This window comes from Botrytis fragariae (genome assembly GCF_013461495.1).
Source record: "Botrytis fragariae strain BVB16 chromosome Unknown tig00000061, whole genome shotgun sequence".
In the NCBI taxonomy this organism is placed as follows: domain Eukaryota; kingdom Fungi; phylum Ascomycota; class Leotiomycetes; order Helotiales; family Sclerotiniaceae; genus Botrytis; species Botrytis fragariae.
In genome coordinates this window covers 952716-976143 of record NW_023500994.1, presented here as the reverse complement: position 1 = coordinate 976143, position 23428 = coordinate 952716, and the positions used below count along the sequence as shown (strand labels likewise).

At 42.4% G+C, this 23428-nt stretch overlaps 7 protein-coding genes across 7 annotated transcripts; 1 reads left to right on the top strand and 6 right to left on the bottom strand.

Moving 5' to 3' along the window:
* Positions 1-3908: 3908 nt before the first annotated feature.
* On the bottom strand, positions 3909-5911 carry Bfra_008433 (putative dwnn domain-containing protein; the record flags this gene model as incomplete). Its single annotated transcript, XM_037338795.1, has 3 exons — positions 3909-5340; positions 5393-5684; positions 5740-5911. The coding sequence occupies 3 exons, from the start codon at positions 5909-5911 to the stop codon at positions 3909-3911; spliced, it is 1896 nt and encodes a 631-aa protein (XP_037192101.1).
* A 1830-nt stretch (positions 5912-7741) lies between these two features.
* Bfra_008432 (putative f-box domain-containing protein) lies at positions 7742-8532 on the bottom strand (the record flags this gene model as incomplete). The annotated part of the gene is given in 4 exon segments (XM_037338794.1): positions 7742-7949; positions 8004-8153; positions 8168-8419; positions 8483-8532. 4 exon segments carry the CDS (start codon positions 8530-8532, stop codon positions 7742-7744), a joined length of 660 nt encoding a protein of 219 aa, XP_037192100.1.
* Positions 8533-8676: 144 nt separating this feature from the next.
* On the bottom strand, positions 8677-10568 carry Bfra_008431 (uncharacterized protein; the record flags this gene model as incomplete). Its single annotated transcript, XM_037338793.1, has 6 exons — positions 8677-8838; positions 9468-9705; positions 9766-9919; positions 9986-10067; positions 10099-10328; positions 10355-10568. 6 exons carry the CDS (start codon positions 10566-10568, stop codon positions 8677-8679), a joined length of 1080 nt encoding a protein of 359 aa, XP_037192099.1.
* Positions 10569-10778: 210 nt separating this feature from the next.
* Positions 10779-13267, bottom strand: Bfra_008430 (uncharacterized protein; the record flags this gene model as incomplete). The annotated part of the gene is made up of 6 exons (XM_037338792.1): positions 10779-11167; positions 11483-11561; positions 11604-11670; positions 11755-11837; positions 12999-13092; positions 13188-13267. The coding sequence occupies 6 exons, from the start codon at positions 13265-13267 to the stop codon at positions 10779-10781; spliced, it is 792 nt and encodes a 263-aa protein (XP_037192098.1).
* Positions 13268-13393: 126 nt separating this feature from the next.
* Positions 13394-13807, bottom strand: Bfra_008429 (uncharacterized protein; the record flags this gene model as incomplete). Its single annotated transcript, XM_037338791.1, has 4 exons — positions 13394-13517; positions 13561-13679; positions 13709-13716; positions 13798-13807. 4 exons carry the CDS (start codon positions 13805-13807, stop codon positions 13394-13396), a joined length of 261 nt encoding a protein of 86 aa, XP_037192097.1.
* A 3213-nt stretch (positions 13808-17020) lies between these two features.
* Bfra_008428 (putative yippee family protein) lies at positions 17021-18129 on the bottom strand (the record flags this gene model as incomplete). Its single annotated transcript, XM_037338790.1, has 2 exons — positions 17021-17256; positions 17286-18129. 2 exons carry the CDS (start codon positions 18127-18129, stop codon positions 17021-17023), a joined length of 1080 nt encoding a protein of 359 aa, XP_037192096.1.
* Positions 18130-20529: 2400 nt separating this feature from the next.
* Positions 20530-21480, top strand: Bfra_008427 (putative ornithine decarboxylase antizyme protein; the record flags this gene model as incomplete). Its single annotated transcript, XM_037338789.1, has 3 exons — positions 20530-20678; positions 20761-21219; positions 21273-21480. 3 exons carry the CDS (start codon positions 20530-20532, stop codon positions 21478-21480), a joined length of 816 nt encoding a protein of 271 aa, XP_037192095.1.
* Between the last annotated feature and the right edge of the window lie 1948 nt (positions 21481-23428).

The following is a 23428-nucleotide window of genomic DNA, read 5'->3' as shown; positions in this document are numbered from 1 at the left end:
TTATGAGCAGGTATTGAGGATCATGCTATCTATGAGCAGTCGGGGAACTGATTAAGTCAATTAATACCATCTCATTTTATCTTACTTTTGTTGTCAAATATGTCGATGTCATCTGAAGAAAAATCGAGGCTCGACGGAACCATTCAATCTGTTCTCTTCCATTCCTTTGGTCAAAGGCTTTGGCATTTTTGGCATAATACAATGTTTTTAACTTCCTAGTTCGACGGTCGGCACAAAATTCTTTTCTGTTGGGTTTGTTGGGCGTAATGGCTTCAAATAGTTTGACGGATCTCCAGCTTATATAGCAGGTCATGCAATTTCTTTTTGAGTAGTGGGATAATTGTGATTCAGGGAGTAGTGAATGAAGGAAACCTCCTCCCCAGGACCACGAGAACTACCCCGCTACTCGTTTTCTACTACATGCGGCATAATCCTACCTATTTCGGCATCATCAAACCAGTGCATAAATAGACCTCTAGGTTTTTCAGACATTGTCATACCTAACCAATCAAAGATATGTCCCATCAGGTGTTTGAATTTGCGTGTGCTCCACAGCTCAAACCCACCAAAAGTAGACAAGTAATTTGGAGAAGTGTAGATCCTAGTTGGGATCAAGAAAGACGAGAAAGATTGTTACGGTCTATAAAGTGCTGTCCTATCACCTCCGTTCTCTCAATTTTGAATACTCCCAAATGCCAGAAGTATGATCCACCGAGCGGAAGAAGGATCACGGTTGATTGACCTCAATACCACTTACACTATTGTATAATTGTAGAATGGAGAGCCTAGTCTTTGCAATATTATCCCTTCGGCACCATAATAGCCATCCCCAATTGTCATTTTCTCTACAATGCCGACAATGATAACCATGCACTCCCCCTCCATCCCATCCCATCTCATATTTTGTTGTCACTTTTCTAATTACAAGCCATTTCTCCGTTTCTTCCACTTCAAACATCAAAAGTCCCTCTTGTTATGAGATCTGATATCTGCTAGACAGAAAGATCTAGCAAGAAGAGGCGCGTGTAGAAATCGCATTGCTTGCAAGATACCAAGAAGGTTGACCAACTGCTTATATACCTAGGTAGCGATCTATAATTGCAAGATGCCATTAGCAAGTATAAGGCGCAAAGCCATTAGTTCAAGTGAATGAATAAGGAAGCCCCTCAATGATTTGTCCGTTACCCCGCTCCTCAGTTATCTTACAGTCCAACTAGAGCTCTATAAAGATCGCAAGATAATTCGATTCTCTCGAGATCTGTTAAATAGACTACCAGCATGCCGGCCGTCACGAGATCAATGACCGAGACTTCTTTCCTATAGCTCAATAATCAAAAACCTTGGGCTGCATTGGAGTGAGAGATTCTAGGATTATACACCGGGATTTTAGTCTAACTATGCCCATTTTGGGGTTTAAAATGACAGCAAAAATACGATCTCTCGTCTTACCTCATCTCATATCATATCCCAATACATTATAAAAATCGTGTATTGAAACCCATCTACTCAGACCCCGCATTTTCTGATTCTCCACCAAAAATCTGGTTAATATATTCAATTTTACAAGTGCAAATGCTATATAAACCCGCGTATCCATCTATTCCGGATCTTCATTAGACACCAGCGAGCATCTCAATCGCTGAGTATAAGAGCCAAATTACCTGCTAGCAGTGGCGTTAAAATTCTTATGTATACGGAATATCACAAACCTATACCACCATTTACAGATAACCATCCGGACTTGTCATCTCATCTTGTATCTCATCTAAAGAAACTTCCCACTGTCATTAATCACAAAAATTGCTGTCCAAACTCTTTTTACCTAGATACCTACCACCAAATCATATTCTTATCACCATCAATGTTCACGTCTAAATCTCACAGCCACGAAAATAATTAGAACAATACTATCTTCTTCAATCTATCAACTGAATGGGAACGATCACGTTTCCCACCCAAGTATTCCTCATAGCAAAGGTCATTTAGCCATTCTTACTCCTCATGTATCAAAGAGAGGGAGTTTATATAATAATGCAACACTTTGAGAGCTTGAAAAAATGATCAAGAAGGAGGAGACCATGAGTCAACTTCTGAAGCTTGAGTAGTTTTGTTGATGATAAGTTGTCAAGTGAATCAAGCACACCTTCTCTTTCTACCCCCTTCATTCAAAATTCGAATCCACTCAATATTATCCAAATCCCACTATAAAAAGCTGGTTTGATCTCGAGTATGTTCTATAAACTATTCATGAATAGGTTCAAGCTATCACTATGAAGGATGGTTGAAAGAACACCGAAATCGTTTGACTGATCGGGTGCTACCAAAAGATTGTAGTCCCTATCCCGCTGATGAAGCATGGGTCAACTCATCCATCTTAAGACTCCTTGATATTAATTTCATACCACTAGCGAAAACGGCACTTTATATACTTAGATACTTCTTCCTCATCTTGACCCTCAACCTTCACTCCTATACCTTTACAATCATCGAGCTCGATTCACTTAATCATCCGCATTTCTACCCCATACACTTGCCGAGGTCAGTATCGATATCTAACCCATTCACCCCCACATATCTCCTTAATTTCCCCCTCTTCTCTCCCATCTCCCATCTCCATTCCCATCATAAAACCTCGCCTCTCCCCCCTCACATATCCCTCCAGTAGAAAAGCATAATTATATCGCTGTCGACACACATGGGAGTTCGGATCTTTGGTGTCGTTGCCTTATGTGATTCCATGCCATAAGCATTTCCGTGCGTACACAACACAACACGTTTTCCTGGCACTTCGTAGATGTATTCATAAGTAAATGAGATAAGATAAGATGGTATTTTCTTTCGTAGAACTGTGGAGAGATGAGAAGAGATAACATGGGGTAGGTTGAAAAGGGATGAGATTGTATGGGATGAAATAGCATGGGAATGATAGGAAATTCCATAAGAATGGATGAGAAAGAAAAAAAGGTTTTGGTAGAAGTGAATAATAACATCGCTGAATATTGGCTTCTCTATCAAAAAAGTATGAATACATACGAGTACATTAATCGAAAACCTGTCGATCATCACAAAGCATATTACACATCATATAACGTAACATCACGATCACGATCACATAGACCACATCAGGTATCTAGGTATTCAGATAAAATGTCCATTCGCTTCGCCATTCTCGCAAAAAGGTATCTACTATCTCTCATCTGCAAATATGTACCCCAATTCATTTTATGTACTTCATCCCCCTTTCCTCCGCACCCCCATAACTCGCCCTTCCTATCAAAAGCCCACCCACCCCATCATTCACCATAATCATGAAAATGCCTCCCTTCTTCCATCCTCAAATGCAGATGCAAATGCAACGATATCCATGACAACCCAGACTGCAATCCTAATTGCAAATCGCAAATCCCAAACCCAATGGTACATAACCCAAAGTAAAATCCTTAACACCAAAAATGCCTGTTTCTGCCTGTAGCAAGCGAACTACATGTAAGCCGCAATATGCCTCCCAATGCCACGCCCACCCCATATCCATTTGTTTCTAGTGTATTTCGTTTCGTGCGTATAATTTAAAAGAGAAGAGAGTAAAGAGTCGGAGAAGAGAAGATGAAAAAAAGAAAGAAAGCGTTATGCGAAAAAAGAATTCTGCACTGCGATGCAAAGCCTTGTGACGATGTTGATTGATGTTGATTGATGTTGAATATGTCGAGTTGAGTTTTGGCAATCTGAAGCAAGAGATAATAGCAGCCAAATTCTAAGAAGAATTGGTTTTGTGGAAAAACCAATGTGCTGGTATCAAGATGTTGTATCAGTTCTCCAGCCGTCATTTTTCATTTGAAGCAAGAGCTCCTTGATATTCTTTTGAAGCCGATGATAACAAGGGAAACCAGTTCTGATATCACATAAACCACTCAAAGTTCCCGGTAATCACTCGGTCTCGCCCTCCTCTGTCTTCCCACATGTCTATGAGGATTGACCGGTTTTCTGAAATATGCATTATCTTCTTCGTTTGGTAAAGGTTCCGCAAAAACAGTCTTTTGTTGGTTAGGAAATCCAGCTGCTGCACCATTTGGTACATTCATTCCTCTACCCATTCCATTCATTTGTGGCATATTCCCATTCATCATGGGATTCATATTACCAAATGCATTTGCGTTGTTAAACATAGGCATATTGTTCATACCCGGGAAGTTCATACCCATCATAGGATTCATGCCCATCATTGGATTCATACCTCCCATACCGAATTGATTCATCATGTTCATATTTGGCATGCCGTTATTGAAGCCATTTGCATTGCCGTAGAATTGTTGTTGCATGTTGTTCATATTTGGGAACCCGTTCATACCATTCATTGCGTTCATTCCGTTCATCATGTTTTGTTGTGGGTTCATGGCAGATTCCTTTTGGCGCATAGCTTTTGGTCCTTTGGGAATTTTTGGATTCTCGAGTAATTCATCTGCAGGTCGCTTTTTACCCTGAGGTCCTGACGGAGCACCAGGAACACTAACAACTGGGGTAACTGATTTTCCTTGATTGGGACTATTTTTCAAAAGCTTTGAAACTTCTGGTGACTTTGATTTAGGTGATTGCTTTGGTGTTGGCGATTTGGCTTTTCCTGCAATTATTGATGCTTTAGATTGGGGGGGCGTCTTGGTAGCCTCAGACTTTACGCTAGGACTTTTAGCTCTTTGGTCTTCTTTTTCTTTCTTGGCGGCTGCATCTTTCTCTGCCAAATAAGTCTTGATCTTTTCGGTCATCTCATCATCAGGCTTCAGATCATCAATCAATACTCCATCAGTCTGACATCCTGGGCATGTGAAATCGCTTTCGATAAGAGCATTAGTAATGCAGTCATTGCAATACGTCTTCTCACAACAGGGCGTCTTCATTGGATCTATGAATATTCTCATGTCGAGCGCGCATTCCAATCCTCTATCTCTCAAAACTTTATCTCCTAAAGCAGCAGCTTTCTGGGCAGCAGCAGATGACTTGGTCTTAGCCTGAAATTGTTCCCATGAAGCTTTATCAGGCTCAGCAACGACAAATTCTCCTTCAGCATTTACCATCACACCAGATGGGGTCTTAGTATCATCCACCGTACCATCATTGGTCAACTGAACAGGCTTCTCTACAGTCTTCAAAAAAGATCTTGGAATACCAGTTGTACGCTTAATCCGAGCCTTGTTATCGAAATTTGGATCATCATTCGTAGGGCAGACCTGAATCCAATGTCCTTTCTCTCCACATCGATAACAGATATAACCAGTTGGTGGTTCATGATCTGGAACGTTTGGTGGGGGTTGACCTTTCTTACCACCGGGTCGGAAGACTGGGGTTTGACTAAAGATTTGTTAGAATAGATTACTGGATTGGAAAAGAATAATTAACTTACTTGGCCATATCTTCTTGTTGTGCCGTCCATTGATCACTTTGAGCCTGAAACATGGCTTCCATCTTCTCCTCCTCAGTCATCGCACTATTCATTTGTGCCAACCCTTGTGTAGATGCAACTGCCTTTGCATTTGCCTGCTTTCCTTGTTCTTTTCGCGACGAATTCTTTTGCTTTATTGGCATTTGTCCCGACATGTACCTAGCAGCTCTTCCTGCTCCCGGCTTGATGGAGGGCAATCGACGAGCGATGATCGAGGTTGATCGTGGGATAACGGTCGTATCGTCATCATATTCTGTATTGGTCAGCATCAGAATCAATATCTAGTTTGGGATACAACAAATCCTTACCTTCGTTGTCTGCCTCATTGTAAATCTGAAGATCGAAATCGGTTCCGTCACCTAATCCGCTCTTGATAATGATATCACGCTTGAGTTCAAATACGGAGATACCAGTACCATCAAATTCAACTCTAGAGGGTTCCTTTTGGGATCTGAACTTGAAGAACACGGAGGACGTCATGACTGCTGTTGGTTAAGTTGATCAAAAGGTGGAGTTGTAAAGAAGTTGTTGATCCTCGAGTTGAATAAATCGATTTCGTTGGCGTGTACAGAGAAACAAACTACTCTTCCAATGCACTCAATAAGATCAAGTAAACACTTGGAATAAGTTAATATGATGGAATATGGAAGGGTAGAAGGGATATTTCGTGAATGCGACCGGTGCAATATCAAGATTCTTCTCTCCGTTCAAGAAAATGAAGTGAAATCAAGTATGATTGCGATCACTGGAGATAACTCTGGTGACACAGAAAAAGCTCTCTCAAAAGGAAATGATTGTACAAGATTGCAGATAATACTGCTATTGTGATGTTTCTTTCTTTCTTTGAAAACTGCCGCTGTCCTCCACAAGACCAAACACAATTTTGCACCACCAAGATGATCCACTCTTCTTTCTCTCTTCTTTGTATTATTCTTTTTCTTTTCCCTCCAAATCAATTGTTTTCCTTTTCCTTAAGTTCTTTCCCGACAGTGTGAATATCTTTTCCAATTGTACAAATTCTTTTGATGCGAAAACCTGATCGTAAAGACGTGAAGTTGTGGTTGTGTTGATGTCGAAAAGAACGTTGATGAAGATGGAGATGTAATAGAAAGAAGGACTCTTGGGGCGAAGTTGACAAACTCTTTAAACTCTTTGTTGTACTGTGAATGGTAAGCCTGAACGCTTAATTATCGGAAGGCACAGTAGCTGTAAGACGCTAGTATGAATACGGCTTACTGCAAATGAAAACCGTGTTGATAAGATCCTCTAAATTGTCTGTGAGCACGTGATTGAGATAAGTACTGCACGGCCCTCAACTTCACTTCCTCGGTTTCGGCATTCACAATTTGAATTGATGGAATGGATAAGTGTGGATGAGAGAGAATGAACGATTCATTTTTTCTTGTAAGTCTTCAGCAGCTGTGAATGAACAATATCTATCATACTCTGGATGAGTTGAAAATGTTCATCATATACATCTTTGAATGTCAAGAGACCCTTTTTCAAAAGATATGTTTGGCAACGGGACAACATATACACCAGTACAGACGAAGTATTTCGTTTGATCACATCTCCATTCGTTGTTATTTGGCATCGTCTTATTGAAATATATTCAAGATGTCTAGTTATTTAGCAGAGTTGAATATACCCCATTCCATCGGAGGATGTATCAGGATGATATAAATCGACGTTTTATTTCTGCTTCTGCTTCCTTCCAGAGTTCAACTCAATGTTTGCATGTCTATTGCCGATGAAAGCAGATACTTTATATAGATAGAGTTTCTCATAAGAAAAATTCAGGCGATGTCTGCTCAAGCTCTGGCAAGTTGATGTTTATTGTTCTACGTTTGCTTTCCTCACATGGCGATATTTCCTGAATATGGTTCTACGAAACTGGCGAGAACGATACTCCTCAATGGCTCTCTACCTTTCATGGTAAGCATGAATTATGGATTTTCTTGAGAGATGTCATTATATCGTCAAGCAAAACACGCCTGGTGGAGAAGGTCTTTCGTTGTTATCTGAAATTCATTGACGTTAAATTTGGCTTCACTACTTTCGTCTTATTACTAGGAACAATCACACATATCAACCTTTCAATACCCGCAGACTCCCATTCTTAATCCTTCCAGCGTCTTCCTATTAGGTCGAATCAAGATTGCAATATGGAACCAAAACGAGATGAAGGAATATGGTTTTTGAAATTCTGGCAAATGATATTATTCTCAAGCTTCAAACTCATCTTCTGCATGGTTGGGGTCATGCCCTTATATACATTATTTTTGCAAAAGAAGCAACAACATCCATTAGTCAACGGCTGCTCCCCTCGAGTTGTGCCCTTTTGGATACATTTCGTCTGGATGCTATACAATTGGACTTGTCACAGAACCATTCAGTGCATCCCGAAGAATCATGACCTGAAGTATCAGACGGAGAATGAGCGATTGTCTCCCAGAAATTTTCTGCTTGCCGTAGCCTTCCTATAGCAAGGATAGCTGAATAAACTCCATCTGGCAACCTAGAATTATAATGAGTGTTTGGACCAAATGAATTGGTGGAATAGGGAACTTACCTTGGGGTTTTGAGCTTTGTCTTCTCCTCTCGCCGACCAAACAAAAACTCGGGCCCTTGGGCCAAGGATGCGTAGCGTGAACGTCCCCAGTTACCTTGCCGGTAAGTCTTGCAGCAAGAGCCGTACTTGGAATCACTTTGTTTGATCATTCTGATACGAATAACCTGCTGCTCAGCATTGTTATCATTGAACGTCCCCAGTTACCTTGCCCGTCGCAGAGGTAAAGCAAGCCAGCAGGATCTGGAGTTGCAACTCCAGCACTCAAGCAAAGCTCAAGCTTGTTAACAATCTCGGAAATGCTTGTCTTTTGAATGCGTTTCTCGGCTTCGCTAAGCTCCTCTTCCGGAGAAAAAGAAGAGCGTAGGTCCCTGCTCAATGTGTAATATTGTAGCGAGGGACGAGCGAAGTGTAGGTAGCTTTGTATCTCCGAGGATCAATGAAGAATATTCACAGATCACTTGAGTGTCAGATATGAAAACCGTCGGAGCGACAAGGTAGTATCGGGAGTCGATCTTGTTGGCAATGCCATGCCGATATCACGCGCGGAAACGTGTCGGTTGCCTTTTCATACAGGAAGCTTATATGGTGTGCCAGCCACACTGCTCCCGGTTCTCAAGATGTTCGCTATCTAGCTATCTTGATGACAGCTTTTGGAGCAGGTACCCCCGCCTCTTCATTCCCAAAGCCAGGAAGACAAGGTCCCAAACGCCTTGCCTTCTTCTTCTTGCTTTGCTTTTGAGGAATACTGGAACGCGCAGAGAGATAATTCTCTCTTGAACTCTCTCGAATTCCGGACAGATGATCTCAAGATTATCTCCAAGACGGAGATCATGGTCTAGGATACTGATATTTCCTCCAAAGATTCGTGGTAATTGTCCCATCTCAAGACATGGATATCGCCGTACTGCTCCAAAGCTACTTTCATCATCATTAGCCAAAATCTACTCCAAAAAATCTGTCGCCAAATCCATTTACCTCAAAAGAAGTGAGCACCCGCTGGTATCTGCATCAAACATCCAGCATATTCCCTGGTTACTCCGAGGAGCATGCCTGTTCGAGCGTCATTTCAACCTTCAAGCTTAGTTTGGTGTTGCTGCATCCTAGAGCTCGTCACTCTCCTTTTCCTGTTATTTGTCAGCTATAACCTGAAAAAAAAGTCAAGCAAAATCAGTGTACGAGAGATACGAACCTCAAAGAAACACATCAAGAAGCCACGCCGAAGCGGCTAGAGAGAACGGAATATATTGCTATGTGAAGTAAAACTACCACAACACATTATACATGATCATAATCTCAAAATCCCGCCAATCTCTTTACCTTCTTCATCTTCAACCCCTCCACCCTTGTGTCCGCAACCCCACGGGGCCACCAACAAATGATGCAAGACTTCGTTCAATCTCATACCACCTTGAAACCCCTTCCAATATCAACCACCCAAAACAGAACACGAGGGTGATATTGAACAAGCAAGGAATTAGATGCAAAATTTATGGAAAAGCCAATGCTCCATTTGTTTTTATTTGGCAGAGAGCGTCGCACCAAGTGCGGCTCTGCTAGACGCCGCTCCAACGCCAGTCTCTCATCTTGCTTTCTGGCAGCAAGTCGCCAGAAAGCCGGACAATTGTTGGGGCATTCAAATGTTCCTTCTGGACAATTGCGAGGATCTATATATAACATAGGATCAGCGATGAAGACAAGAAGGCTGTTTATCGGCAAAAACTTACGATTTTGTGCTCCCGCTTAGTTTTCCTCCGACGCGTACTTTCCAGATCTACCCCCCACTCCGGCATGATCATCCAAACGTTGACCAAGAGTTTCTGATGGGTTCAGGCCAGTATTTGTCTGCCCGTAACAACAGGCGCAGGAAAATAGCGCCGAGCAATTGCTGAGGCATTCAAATATTCCTTCTGGACAATCTAGTAATTGAATTTCATGTTACTAAAAAATCCAATGCTCCTTCTAGTAGGCAGAGAGCGTCGTACTAAGTGCGGCTCTGCTAGCCGTCGCTCCAACGCTAACCTCTCGTTCTGTTTCCTGGCAGCAAGTCGCCAGCAAGCCGGAAGACTGTTGAGGTATTCAAATGTTCCTTCTGAACAATCTTAGAAGATTGGGAGTTATCGCGAAATTCCTGAACCGGAAAGCAAACATGGCGAATCTTGGAGAATCTCAACAGCATCCGCTCTTCAAAGTCCCCCTCAAACTTATCTTTCCAATCCATACACTCTTGTCTATTAACAATGCACGCACCCGCTCCAACTTCCTCAATTAGACGCCCATAAAGAACAACTTCAAAGCTCGTATTTCCAAGTACAATATTCATAGGAACTAGCTTTGGATGGTGAAGGCCAAACCACCAACACCCAAACCGATGAAGTTGAACCCATTGATGGATGCTATCCAGGAATGACGGAAACCGCGGCGCTTGGAACTTAAGGATGTAGCGGCGATGTAAGCGGGGCATGTTTCAAGGGAAGGATCGGTTTCGATTATGGTTGGTTTGATGGGGTGCGAGAGCCCATAATCAAGCGGGGGCGTTTGGTCTCGCACCCGGTAAATAGGGGGCATTCAAATGTTCCTTCTGGACCGTTCAGTCAATAGCTTGGAAATTGTCATGGAATTCTTGCACAGGTTGTCGTGACACCCAAAATGGAGGGGTCGTGCTTTATTTTTCACCCATAGGGGTATGGAGGCTTTCAAATGTTCCTTCTGGACAACTCGAGCAATAGCTTGGAAGTTGTCATGGAATTCTTGCACAGGGAAGGTAAATGTGGCGAATCAAGGAGAATCTCTCCACGGCACTAATGAAGTTGCGTGGTGGTGGCTATTCACTCCAAGAATTTGGATGCTTTCAAATGTTCCTTCTGGACAATGGCTTGCAAGTTGTCGTGAATTTCCTGGACTGGCAAGCAAATGTGACGACTTCGAGAAGCTCTCTATGGAAATTAAGAGCCACATCATGATCGTGGGGTAGTGCTTGGTTATACACCTCAGCAATGAGGATAGAATCAATGCTAGTAGCGAGTTCTTGCTGACATTTCTTCCGAAAATCAGGATAGCAGTGTTGTTTTCAGTTCCCGAGGAACCGGTTGCAACAACCTCAGTCGAAAAGTGCTCTCCTGACTTAATTGATAACTGGCCAGAAAGGGCTAAGATATGCGGCCTCTCTGTGGAAGAAGTTCCGATTTTGAACTTCCCTAGCATCGTGCTTTGATTCAGCCATCATGAGAAAAAAGATTGTCGATGGGGAAAGCTGCTAGATCGTGACTGACATCTCCTGTCATGAAACCAAGTGGCGGAGTGGAGCTGGTAGAATTCTATTAGCACGAGGTTGGGGTTCGGAATAGGGCATGATGATATACCTCTTAAAATCCTATCATTCCATTCAAATATCCCAGCACGAAAACTCATCATAACACACACGACTGTCTACCTACAAAGACAATTAGCAACCAATCAGTAATAACGACAAAGAAACTTACCGATAGCAAAAGACAACCATTTCAATTTCTCCACACCATAAATATCACTCAATACATATGAAGACGCACGCCGAAGCGGCTACGGGGAACACCATTTCATTTCCTATGGCTGTCTATATACAATGTCTGCTGCAGCAGTAACGACAGTTTTCCACCACGACTGTTTCATCGCCCCAGAACACCCGCCCCTGGTAGAGGTGTAAGAGGCGCAGTTCTCGGTTCTCGGTTCTCACCGTCTATCCTTGAGTCTTTCTTAAAAAGTCGAAAGAAACCTCCCTCCCATCTTCTCGTTCTCTCTATAGGCTAGAGTTGGTGATCTGGCCTCTTCGTCGCCTTTCTCTATTGTCGTGTCGAGCTGGAAATATGTTACTACCAACCAACAAGAGAGTTGTGTGGTGAAAATGTGAGGCATTAGTACATACATTGAATCACCACCAGAAGGTTGCATCATCGACTGATCATAATGTCGGACGAATGAGATGTGCAGTACACTCTGAGAGTAGACCGATCTTCCGAGAAGATCAACAGGACTCTTTCAATGACCGGAGCCAAGAGGAATTGCCACTGAAGTTGTCTTTTAATCAATGAAGGACTTCAGAGGAGGTTTCAAGTACTGGATCCGACTACCATTTCGTGAGCATATATCTGTATAAAAAATTCACCATGGTAATGAACTCAAAACTAGAAAACTTACAAATGAGTGTTGTGAGTATTGAGAGACAGACAATGCTGTGCAGGAAACTCAATGCAGTTCTGAGATATTTTAAAACCGCTACATCGCCGTCAACGGGATCCGTTTAACCATCAATTGCTTCGAGGAGACTATTCATCGAGATGGTGATCTATTTTATCCTATCTAAAATCAGCTTCTCATATCAGACACCAAAGGAAGAGCGATGAAACTTACCAACTACTCTGCCGAAGGAGATACCGCCACATATCAATGTCGGGATTGACCAGACAACCCATCTTCGTGCCATGGTACATGGATGGGTTGAGCTGGAACATTGGTTTGTAAATTCCAACCCAACCCATCCATAGCAGACAAAGCACCCTTACAGGCGTTCAAAAGTCTTGGACGCGTGGTCCAAGTACTTTGTACTGGTCATCATTAGGCAAGCAGCCGATATGGCCTGGCGAGTAGATAGGCGTGGAGGTTGTGACGGAGTTTTGGGAGTGACCCCAGGATGAATTGCCAAGATTTGGCGACGGGAAGTATAAGTCTGATGAATTGTTAGTGGTTGGTAAGCCAAGGAAATGGGTAAGAAGAAGACTTACATTCTCCGAATCTCATTGCAAATACTACCACCAGCACCATACACACAAATGTAGCATCATCCCTCACGATCACAACTATTGAAAAGTTGGATCGTTCGCGGTGAGGTGATGGATATGCCATGCATTTCACAAATCCCATACCAGAAACAAGGATCACTTTCTTGTCATTTTTGTGACGATCACGGCAATCAGTGAGAAACCTAAAAGGTAAAATATGCTGCTATTATATTGAACAAACCACTAAATTCTTCTTCCCATTCATTCCGATATTATCACTCGTGCCGAGACGTGTCTCTTGGATGTGTTGTTCAGTATTGTTCAATGCCCAATACCTATCAAAAGGTTAGTAAGTGCACACAATCCACAACAAGGATTTGAATACATACCATGAAGAAACATCCACCCAACTCATTTCTCTATCATATACCCACCCCGGCGTTGCCACTTGAGCATCAGAGCCGGCGCCGAGCCGCACCGGAGTGAGTATGACGGTGATTGGTGGTACATTTTGTTTGCTGATCTGAAAGTGATTGAAGCCCTGGATCAATGTTGTCTTGTTTCTGACGACAGATATGGGAATTAGCGTGTGTCAACGAGAGAAGTTTATCAGAACGAGGAACACCAACGCTTACTCTAGCCAGAGTATGAAGTGCCGAGTTCACGTCGGCTCCTCTCATCGCTTCCAGAATCATGTTCGATCATGCCGTCCGAACCGCCAAGCTCTTTACCGACCGATATAGCCGAAGGAGCACTGATTCTAAGTTAGCAATGAGAGGTAATTGTTGGAATCAATTACTCACCGCTGATCTTGAACGTAGTAATATCTCTCGTTACAGATTCTCGATGTGCTTCTGCCAAGACCCAAATTTTCTCTATGGTGGTGAGATTGTGTCAAAAAAAGCTTGCAGACGATGGACAACTGTAGGCACGAGCTTGTATTTGACTTACAGCTCTGTCTGTGTGCAGGCTACATCATGACGACGCCTATTGTTTGAGTTAGCAAAGCTCAAAGATAGGAAGACGTAGTTGTAACTTACTTCTTCTCATGACGTTATGCTATCGTCGGCGACGACAGCGACGAGCTTGTTGCCAAACGGCGCAAGCCGGAGACCACAGGATTCATTCAAGAATTAGCGAAAGCCAGAGTAATTCTGCGTCCTCGATCTTTGCAGTTCTGGTGCTCAGAAGTCCAAGTGTTCGAAGTCTGATCTAGCAGCAATTTCAAAGTTAGCCAAGCAAGTTCATAGTTGTTTGATTGATAACTCACCTGCTGCAGCACTCCTCCGATCTTGCAGATCAAGTGATCAGCTCGAGGTAACTGAATAAGAAGTTCGTTCCTACCAAATCATCATCAGTGTACCATCAAGATTAATTGACGAATACTGCGAACAAGCACAACTGCAACCTATCAACGCAGTGAAAGTAAATTCATCTGCCTGTAGCGCAGGCTCAAGCCTCGAAATTGAGAGTTAGAGTTGAAGTTGACGGCGACTCAAGATACAAAAGATGGTTGAAAAAGACGTAGAAGAAGAGAAAGAGAACTTACAGTCCTTCAAGAAGAATCTTCAATCATCTCTATATATATATAAACAATATCATTGTGTTGTTGGCAACCAAAAACTATGGCAATTCGTTGAAAGATCGTTGCGTCAAAGTCAAAGAAGTTGTAGTTGTAATCGTGGAAACAAACCCAAGGAAAGAATCACAAAGCAGTTCCTAATTTCCGAAAATTGTATTTGTGGGAGCTAATCCCACTTAGGACGCCGAGACACTAAGATGCTCGAGGGTGTGGTTTGTAGGATCTGGTTTTGGATTTGCTGTTTTGGATTGCTTAGTCGTTCGAGTGGTGTGGTTTGGTGTGGTGGGAGTGCTTCACTTGAATAGTTGATGGGGATATTGAATGAAAGCTACTTACTACGTACCTAGCATGTGATAGGGCTTTCTAAGACTTTTATTAAACTTATGTGAACTTTACAATATCGATATGTTTGTTTGTTAGAGCTTAAGAAGGAAGTCTTTTGACATTTCAGGCTGGGGAGATTCCAAAGGGACAAGCAGGACATCGACCTAGGTAAGGGATTGAACAATAGGATGAATGCTTGCTTGCTAGATATTCTTTTATTTGATCGTACAGTATCCTGCGAACTAATTCTGATAGCAAAAATACATGCTAAGTATGTGTGACATCATCAATCACATCTCGCAAAGTAATATATATGTAGTAGAACTTTAGTCAACCATATTCTTGCTCACCAATATATCAACTACCTATATACCTAACTACACCACGCACCTACCCTGATATACTTCAGACTCCTTTCCACAATCTCCAATCTCCAAGTCCAATCTCAAGCACATCCAAAAGTATCATGACAGTATAACCAAGAAGTCAACTTAAAACACCTCTCCAGCTGGTATCTAACATCTACCCATTCAATAACTTATATTCCATCGCCCATCCCACCACCCTCCACTGAACTATAACCTTCTCAATATTCCATCACACATATAGATATAGAACCTCGATTTTACAATAGAAATATACATCCCAAATCATTCTATCCATCTAACTCTTAATAGACATAGCAAAAATATTTTTTTATCTATAATCACCCTACATCTATCTACATATCTATCTACTTATTTACTTACCTATCTATAATCCCTCTTCTACAACCACTCAACCCCATCTATCAATTCAGCCTCTTTTATATATACTAGTATTCCAAAACCTCTTCCAGCTCATCCACCAGAATCAAACCACATCCCATCCCATCCCATTCCATCTCATCCCGTTCCCTTCTCCAACCAACTCCAACCAACTCCAACATCAAATACCTACCAAACCATCCATCCACCCAACACACATCAAGAAAATCCCATCTCCCTCTTTCACCCACCTTCAACTTCATATCGATATCGAATACCCAACTCTCCACTCCCATCACATCACAGCAAAACCATTCCCAGCTTCCCAGCTTCCCATCTAGAATCTATCCACTTCCTCTTCTTCTCCTAAACCAAATCGCCAAGTCCTTATTTTTGGGGGGGGATTCAAGTTCTTGTATCTAGTTATCTGGATGAGTTGGTATATTGTAATTTTCATTGATTCATGATTCATTAATATATATACACATGAATATATATGAATACATTGAAATAAACGTATATCTACTCCTCCTCCTCCTCCTCCTCCCAGAAACTCATAATAATAACCAATACACCAACTCCCAAATCACCTGTTCAATTACCATTCATTTCCTATACCGGATCTCCCATCCCCTACCATCAATCTAACCCCCATACCCCCATGCCCTTATTCCCCTTCCCCCTTCCCTCATCCCCCATCCTCCACACCCCCCAATCTTCCACAAACAAACCCCAAGGATGACTTACTACGTACCTCCTCAAAAGATCACTCTAAACCCTGGATTCCGAAAGATGAACAAATCAATATAATAAGAAGAATTTAATTCTTCCTCTTCTTCTCCTTCTTCCTCTCTCCTCCCTTTTAACCTCCCCTTCGCCTTTTTCCTCATCCTTCTCAAACACTCTTAAACATTTTCAACAGGCTTTTTCTATTAAAGTATAAATCTCAAATCTCAAATCTCAAATCTCAAATCTCAAATCTCAAATCTCAAATCTCAAATCTCAAAGCCGAAAAATATATTATCAATTATCAATTATTATATATAAATTACTATATCTCAACCATTATAAATCAACTATTATATACCAAACACAAATAATAATCGAGTAGAAAGATATATTGAATGTATACATATACATACACATACACATACACATACACATACACATACACATGCATATAATATATACATATATACAATAAATAAGTATGTAAATACCTACATCCTGCACAAGACAAGCTACGCGCTATGCTATACTATATTCCCATCCAGATCTAGATTTCCCATCCCATCCCATCCCATCCCATCACCGCCAAATTGCAGGTAATTGGAGTATGTATCCCCGCACCCAAAGAAGAGGGAGAGAGAGACAGACAGAGAGAGAGATGAAACCCCGAGGTACTCATCTGCACAAATTAAACCAGATGAGAGCAGGCAAAATCAACCAGAAATTTCCCATCATAATGCATGCCTTCCCTCTTCCATCCTTGTAAATGTATACCCATCCGTCTTTCCTTCTTTCCGTCATAAATCATATCGTTGTCATAAACCCCTTCACATCACCTCTCATACCAGCTCCTCCTATCCTCATAATCATTCCAATTATATATTACCACCACCTCCTCTCCCATCCCTCCTCTTTCCATAATCTCCCTCCCCTACAGTCCCCCACCCCACTATCTTTACTCGCCAACCTCTCCCTCTCGACCTCCTTCCTCCTCCGATCAACCCTCCTAATCCTTCTTTTCTGCGCCACCTCGGCATCCCAAATCCCCGCAAAAAGTTCCTCACACTCATCTTCATCTTCCGAATCAAAATTCACCCATCCCTTCGCTTCTTCCTCTTCTTTCGTTTCCACATTCCAAGTATGTAACTCTCCATCTCTCCTCCCTCCACCGTATTTCCCAGAACCCCCCATTTCCACCCCCCAAATCCCAAACCATCATCATCCTCACCCCGAAAATCAAGCGAATGAGTCCGCACATCCTCATCCTCAAACGTCTCCACAACACCCACCCTCTTCGTTTCCAAAATAAACTTTCCAATTTTATATCGCTGGCCCGCCTCTCTCGCATCCACATATTTCCACCCTAACAGCGTATTACAAACTGCGCAGTTGACGTCTGCGACGACATGATGACCTGTTAACAATTCTCGATTTGCAGGACGACCGACGCGGACGTTGGAGATATTTTTAGAGCGATCGTGAGCGGTGGGTGGAAAGGGAGGGATTTGAGGAACCGGGGAAGAAGGAGGCGGAGCAACGAGATAGGCGCGGCCGTGGCGACCGGTGAAGCCTTTGGAGATTATTTGCGAGGAGTAGGAGATGTGGGTGGAGCAGGTGAGACAGCGGATGGTAGAGGGGAAGGGACGGGAGAGATGAGGTTGCGGGAGAGGGTTGGTGCGAGGAGGAAAGGTGGGAGTGGAGGTTAAATCATGATTCTCGTGCTCATTCTCATTCTCACTCCAACTCCCACTCTTGTGGGTAGAAGTAGATGGGATGCGCGACAAAAAACTCCCAGATGTAGGTGATGCGAGGGGAGTTTCATTGCAGCTACTCGTAGGCGAATAGCTTAATCCTGGAACCAAAGGGTTTGCGCTTGTACTCGTATTGAGGGATGCGGTTTTTGCGCTAGGGGGAGGGGATGTGCGACGACGAAAGGGGAACGAGAAGGAAGGGAGAAGATAGGTTGGGAATGTGAGGCGTTCGTTGGACATTTTTGGGACGAGGCTTCTTTTGTTCTACTCGCAGATAGCTACTTCTCCTGCTTGCTAGCTAGCTAATAGTATGGAAGATTTGTGTGGTCATAAAAGGTGTATCGTGGTTAGAAGTATGATTGAATATTGTCTGAACGTCAAGATTAGAAAGCTGCGGTGATGTGACCTGATGGTGAATAGGGGAAACGAGGGATTCAAGTAAGAAATAGGTAAATAAAGCTAAAACATCACACACACAAAGAGTCGCGTGGGAAAGTCTCAAAGGTCTTAAAGATAAGACTGTTTGCGCGACGGAAAGGGATGGCATGATCACTCACTTTTATAGATGAGACAATGCTATTATTGGCATTTGTATGTGTGTGTAGATGAGTTTCGCATGTGAAATTGGGGAATCTTGTGAGCTTTATTTGAAGATATGGAAGATATTGAAGGATATGAGATGGATCGAGTAGATGTAGAGATACCTAGGTAGAGAGTGCAAAGAATTGAGGGATAAAAATGAGGTATTTACATGTATACAATCTCATACCTAGTAGCTTCTTCTCCCCATTCAAATGATTGATGAGAGATATTATAAGCAAGACTACCTAGATTAATCTGATGTCGTAGGACAAGAACAGATAATAGGATAGCGTGGTAAGTGACATGTGCGTGTGAAATAAGATACCGATTTGAATACCGATATATATAGACAGACTTACTCAATTGAGGATACATTTGTAGATATGTACGACCGAGACGACTTACATAAATCATGTGTTTTTTCCCACTTTTCCCTTACCACTTCCCACTTTACTAGGTATTGCAGTTGTGCAGAGATGTGTTGTCGCATTCATTTGTACAGACAGAGTATTATCGTGGGTTGTGTGATTGTGCCTCTGCTTTGCAGAAGATAGATGGAGCTGGTGAGAGTACTAGGTGACTAGGGAGCTGGGTATCTCGGAGCCAAGGTAGGTCGTAAAGGGTAATTATAGATAATGTCGATAGTTTACCCTCACTTACTGTCACTTGCCTGGATTGGCTTATCGATAAGCTGATTGTAAGGATGGATGATGTTTGGATGTATAAGGATGTCAGGATGTCAGAATGTCAGGATGTCAGGATGATGATTTCTGATGGTTGATGTTCATGAGATGAGAGATACAAGATTGAAGATCTTGTTCATTCTTGACAAAACTCCATTTATTCTTTCCCAAAAAGAAAGGGGCCATTGTACACAGGGGTGGAGTGACTACCTGCATATTCGTTCTATCCTTCTAACAATGTTTTGCATAATCTACTAGCATACATATGGACACGCAGGAAAGGCTTGTTGTTCATCTCAAACCCGGTGATTCAGGTGTCCTTTCATCCCAATGCGATGTGAGTGTTAGGTATGTACCCGCGGTTAATGTGAATTGGGAGAAGAAGCTGCTCCCTTTTCGGATCAATGTAATACGCTGTGAATTATAGTAGCATCTTGCTCTTTGACTTGAACTCTTAATTCTTACTTCTGAACTCTGAACTCTGAATACTGTGGTTTGCTACCGGTATATCAGCAAGTGGAGGTATCCCTAGATATAATAAGGTACATATGACAATGGAGAATGGATCCAACAAACTGTCGGTATGATGAAATATATGGTGAAATGCATGCATGGTGTTGTGTGAGTCGTGACTTCAACATTAGAACCATCAAATGTCGTATTTAGATGGTACACGCTCGTATTTCCTTGGCAGCTTCTGTTTCGAGGGAAGTTAGGGAAGTTAGGTAGGCCCGGGGAAGTTGAATGAATGGAATAAAGGCGATTTCTTGTTTGTTTCCTGCTTACTACACACTCTCTGTCCTCCGTGGTAATTCATTCCTGATGAATAAATCACCAAAAATATATGATATCCTTCACACATGACCTTACGAGATGTGGTGTCAATTCATTCTTGTATCACATTGATTAATAATAATAACAAAACTTCACTGAAAACAGGAAATTGAATCCTCCTAGAAATTTCTAGTTGGTTAGAGTCATGGCGCTTGCTTGTGTTGTTGTGTTGCGTTGCATGAGCATTCATTATCATTGGTTCATTCAAAGCGGGGAAATTAGAAACTAACTTTTCTGCCTTTGTTTAAATCCCAAAATCCACATTGAAAGAAAAATGAGCCAGAGCCGCCTCTTTTCTCCTTCCAGTCACCGATTATCAAATAGTGCAAACTCCGAAATTCACAAGAAGAAATCAAATAACTATCACGTCGAGGATCTCCAACTTACAGATCCCACCTGCAAACATCACTTCAATTCATCGTCGCACATAAATCAAATCGTGTTCAATCGAATCGCAATTAAATCAATCAAAATCCCGACTAACTTGTCAAATTCTATCCCCAAACCTTTCACACCGCAAAACTGGCAATTTTCGAGAAAAATGGCTCCAAGTATGAAAAACAGTCATAGTAGTAGTAATTGTGGCGGCGAGGTAGTCGGCTCTCAAGCCAACGTCCTCGCCAGCTGCTACATCGTCGATTCTTCCGCTCGTCTTTCTGGTTTCCATTACTCCACTACCGGCGCTGGCGGGTTAGTTTTCCCCTTTTCATCTCCATCAACCCAACTTTCGCAAACCAACATCCAATACTAATATCCTTCCAACAGGGCAAAGTGGTATCCCTGAGGTCCGCTCAGGGTCAATATCCCCTCCGTCAAGTCCCCCTCTTGCGGCCTTGACATCTGCCAACGAATTCGCATTGATCAATCATTCAATGAAGAATCGAGGTAGAACTACAAGTCGCAAAGAGGGGGCAGCGTACGCCATCCGGGAAGAGTGTGAGAGACTCTTCTGCGAGAACATGAAAACCATTTTTCTTGGTGAAGAAGAAAGTGCTAGTAGTGACTCAAACGTGATGGGTGCGGACACGTATTCAAGTCTTGACGATGATGTGGATACGCATGATAATTACTTTGGTATCGTCAAATCAGGCCATTCAATCGATGCTTGGGTCGAAATTTGGGATTATACGGGAGGATGCAGTTTTCGTGGATTTGTTGGCGGAAATGGTGATGAGAAAACACTATTTGCATTCTTTGATGATTCAGTCATTGGGAGGGATTTAAAACAGGGGTAAGGATTACATTGTTGTCGTCACCACAATTCAAGTTACTAATGAGCAATAGACTTATGGCACTCATTGAACTCGCGGATGAAGTATTCGCCGTTTCAAAAGTCGTTATTAATGTTGATCGATCAATTCCTGAAGGAGATAGATCGACTTTCCTTAAGAGTCTTCGTTGGGTTGGATTCGAATTGACAACCCTTGACATGTGGTCGCATCAACTGGATACCACGAGTGAAAGATGGTTATTGATGGGATTGGAAGTTTAAGATGGATTTGATGGATGAGGGAAAATAGATAAGCAAGGTGCTAGGTGGATAGGAAGGAAATGCTCTTTTATAGGCGTACGGTTGTACGAGCACTTTTCTGCAAACACAAGTTGTTCATTGCCGGGGTTCGTGGCGTGGTCCTTGATTTTTTCTTGAGTTTTGATTTCGTGGGACGTTTGATTCAGTTGGAGGAAGGAAAGAAGGCAAAGCAAAGGAAGGGAAGGGAATGGAGGAAACAAGCACTTTCATAAGTAGTAATTCTCGTTCTGGGGTTTTCATCTTGATATGGATAGGGTAAGTACTTTTTTAATCAGTTTTACCTTCCTCCTTTCGATTCTACATAGGTTGTTAAATGTGAATTATTATTCTTATTGTTAGGCATGTGTGAAGTTCTTGGTGATTTGATAATAGTACCTAAATGTTCTAGATTTTACCTACCTCGTACTCTGCACTGTATAGAATTCGGGATTTCGGAGCACACTCTCCGTATATGCGTACGTGTGTAATGGTGAGCCTTATTGAGGCGGTTTGTATTTGTTTGTGTTTTGTATGTGTGGTTGTATGTTTCAAGACTTTGATTTGATTGGAAATCGGGAAGGTAGGAAGGAAGGAAGAGGGAGGGGGGAAGGATTGCGTGGCGTGTGGCGTGTGGTATATGGTGTGTGGTGTGGCGAGATGAGGAGAGGGGAGAGGAGGCAAATGATTGGTTGGTAGGAGGGAGGTAGGAAGAGAAGGGAAGGAGGGGGAGGATTTGGTACGATGTGATTGCATTATGGAGTGTTGGGCTAGCTAGTAGACTTGTAGGTAGGTAGGTATATGATATAGAGATTTTGTATGGGGTGGTTTGGGGTGGGGATAGATTCTGTGATAGTGTTATAGATGCTGGAATACTGTTGTAGATTTTGTAATGCTATAGTGTGTAAGGAATCGAAGTCTTTGAGAATCGGAGAATGCTAGGTGTGTGTTGTGTATATATATATATCTATCTTATTGTGAATTATTCATTCTCGACATTGGCCAAGAGGAAGATGGATAGCGAGAGTAGACTGTGCGAGATGAAGATGGAGAGAGATAGTGTATTATCTACCTAGTACCTAGAGATACTCGGTATGTAAGTAGGTAAGTGACCGAATAGGATATAATGTGTTGAGTATATATCCTCGCACTCCAATCCCCACCGATTGATTGATGGCTTGCTGTGCTTGCTTGTTATTGAAGACCTTGAATGCCCTCGTGATTGTGAGAATGAGAGGTTTGTAGGTAAGTCTATGAGCTCAATGCTTGGTCTTCGTCATTTAGAGAGGGGACTGCTGGGTAGGGATATTATCACCGATGCTGAATATCGATTGAGTTTGGAGGTAGTTACTGGAGTGGGTTAGTTGGGGGGTTAGTTTGGGGGTCTAGCTGAGAGTCTAGTTGAGAGTCTAGCTGAGAATCTAGCTGCTGGGAGAAGAGGAGTTGGAGCTTGGGGACTTTTTAGTAGGGATGCTAGATAAAGGAGGGAGCGAGTAGTGAGAGAGCGGCAGTAGGAAAGCTGGAGTATTGATAATGAGGGGATGGGTGGGATGGAGATTGGAGTGGGATGTAAGATGTGAGATGTAAGATGTAATGTAGTGTGATGCAGTGTGATGCAGTATGATAATGAAACTGTTTTGGGTGTAATCGCCAACGAGAAGCTGGAGATGATTCAAAATGATTATCTAGAGCTTATGGTGAAGGGGATGGATCTTGGACAGCGAGATGTTAAACATCGTCTACCATACAATAGAATCAAATAGAAAGAGGCAAAAATTGATCATATTCATTAATTGATTACCTACCCAGACATTCGATTCACCCTTTGGTACAATCAACAATTACAGGCCTTTCCACGTACCCTTCTACGGCAGCCTTGCTTATTGATTTTAGCGATTGGCTTTCTTTGCCTATAACTGGTTTTCGTAAGCTA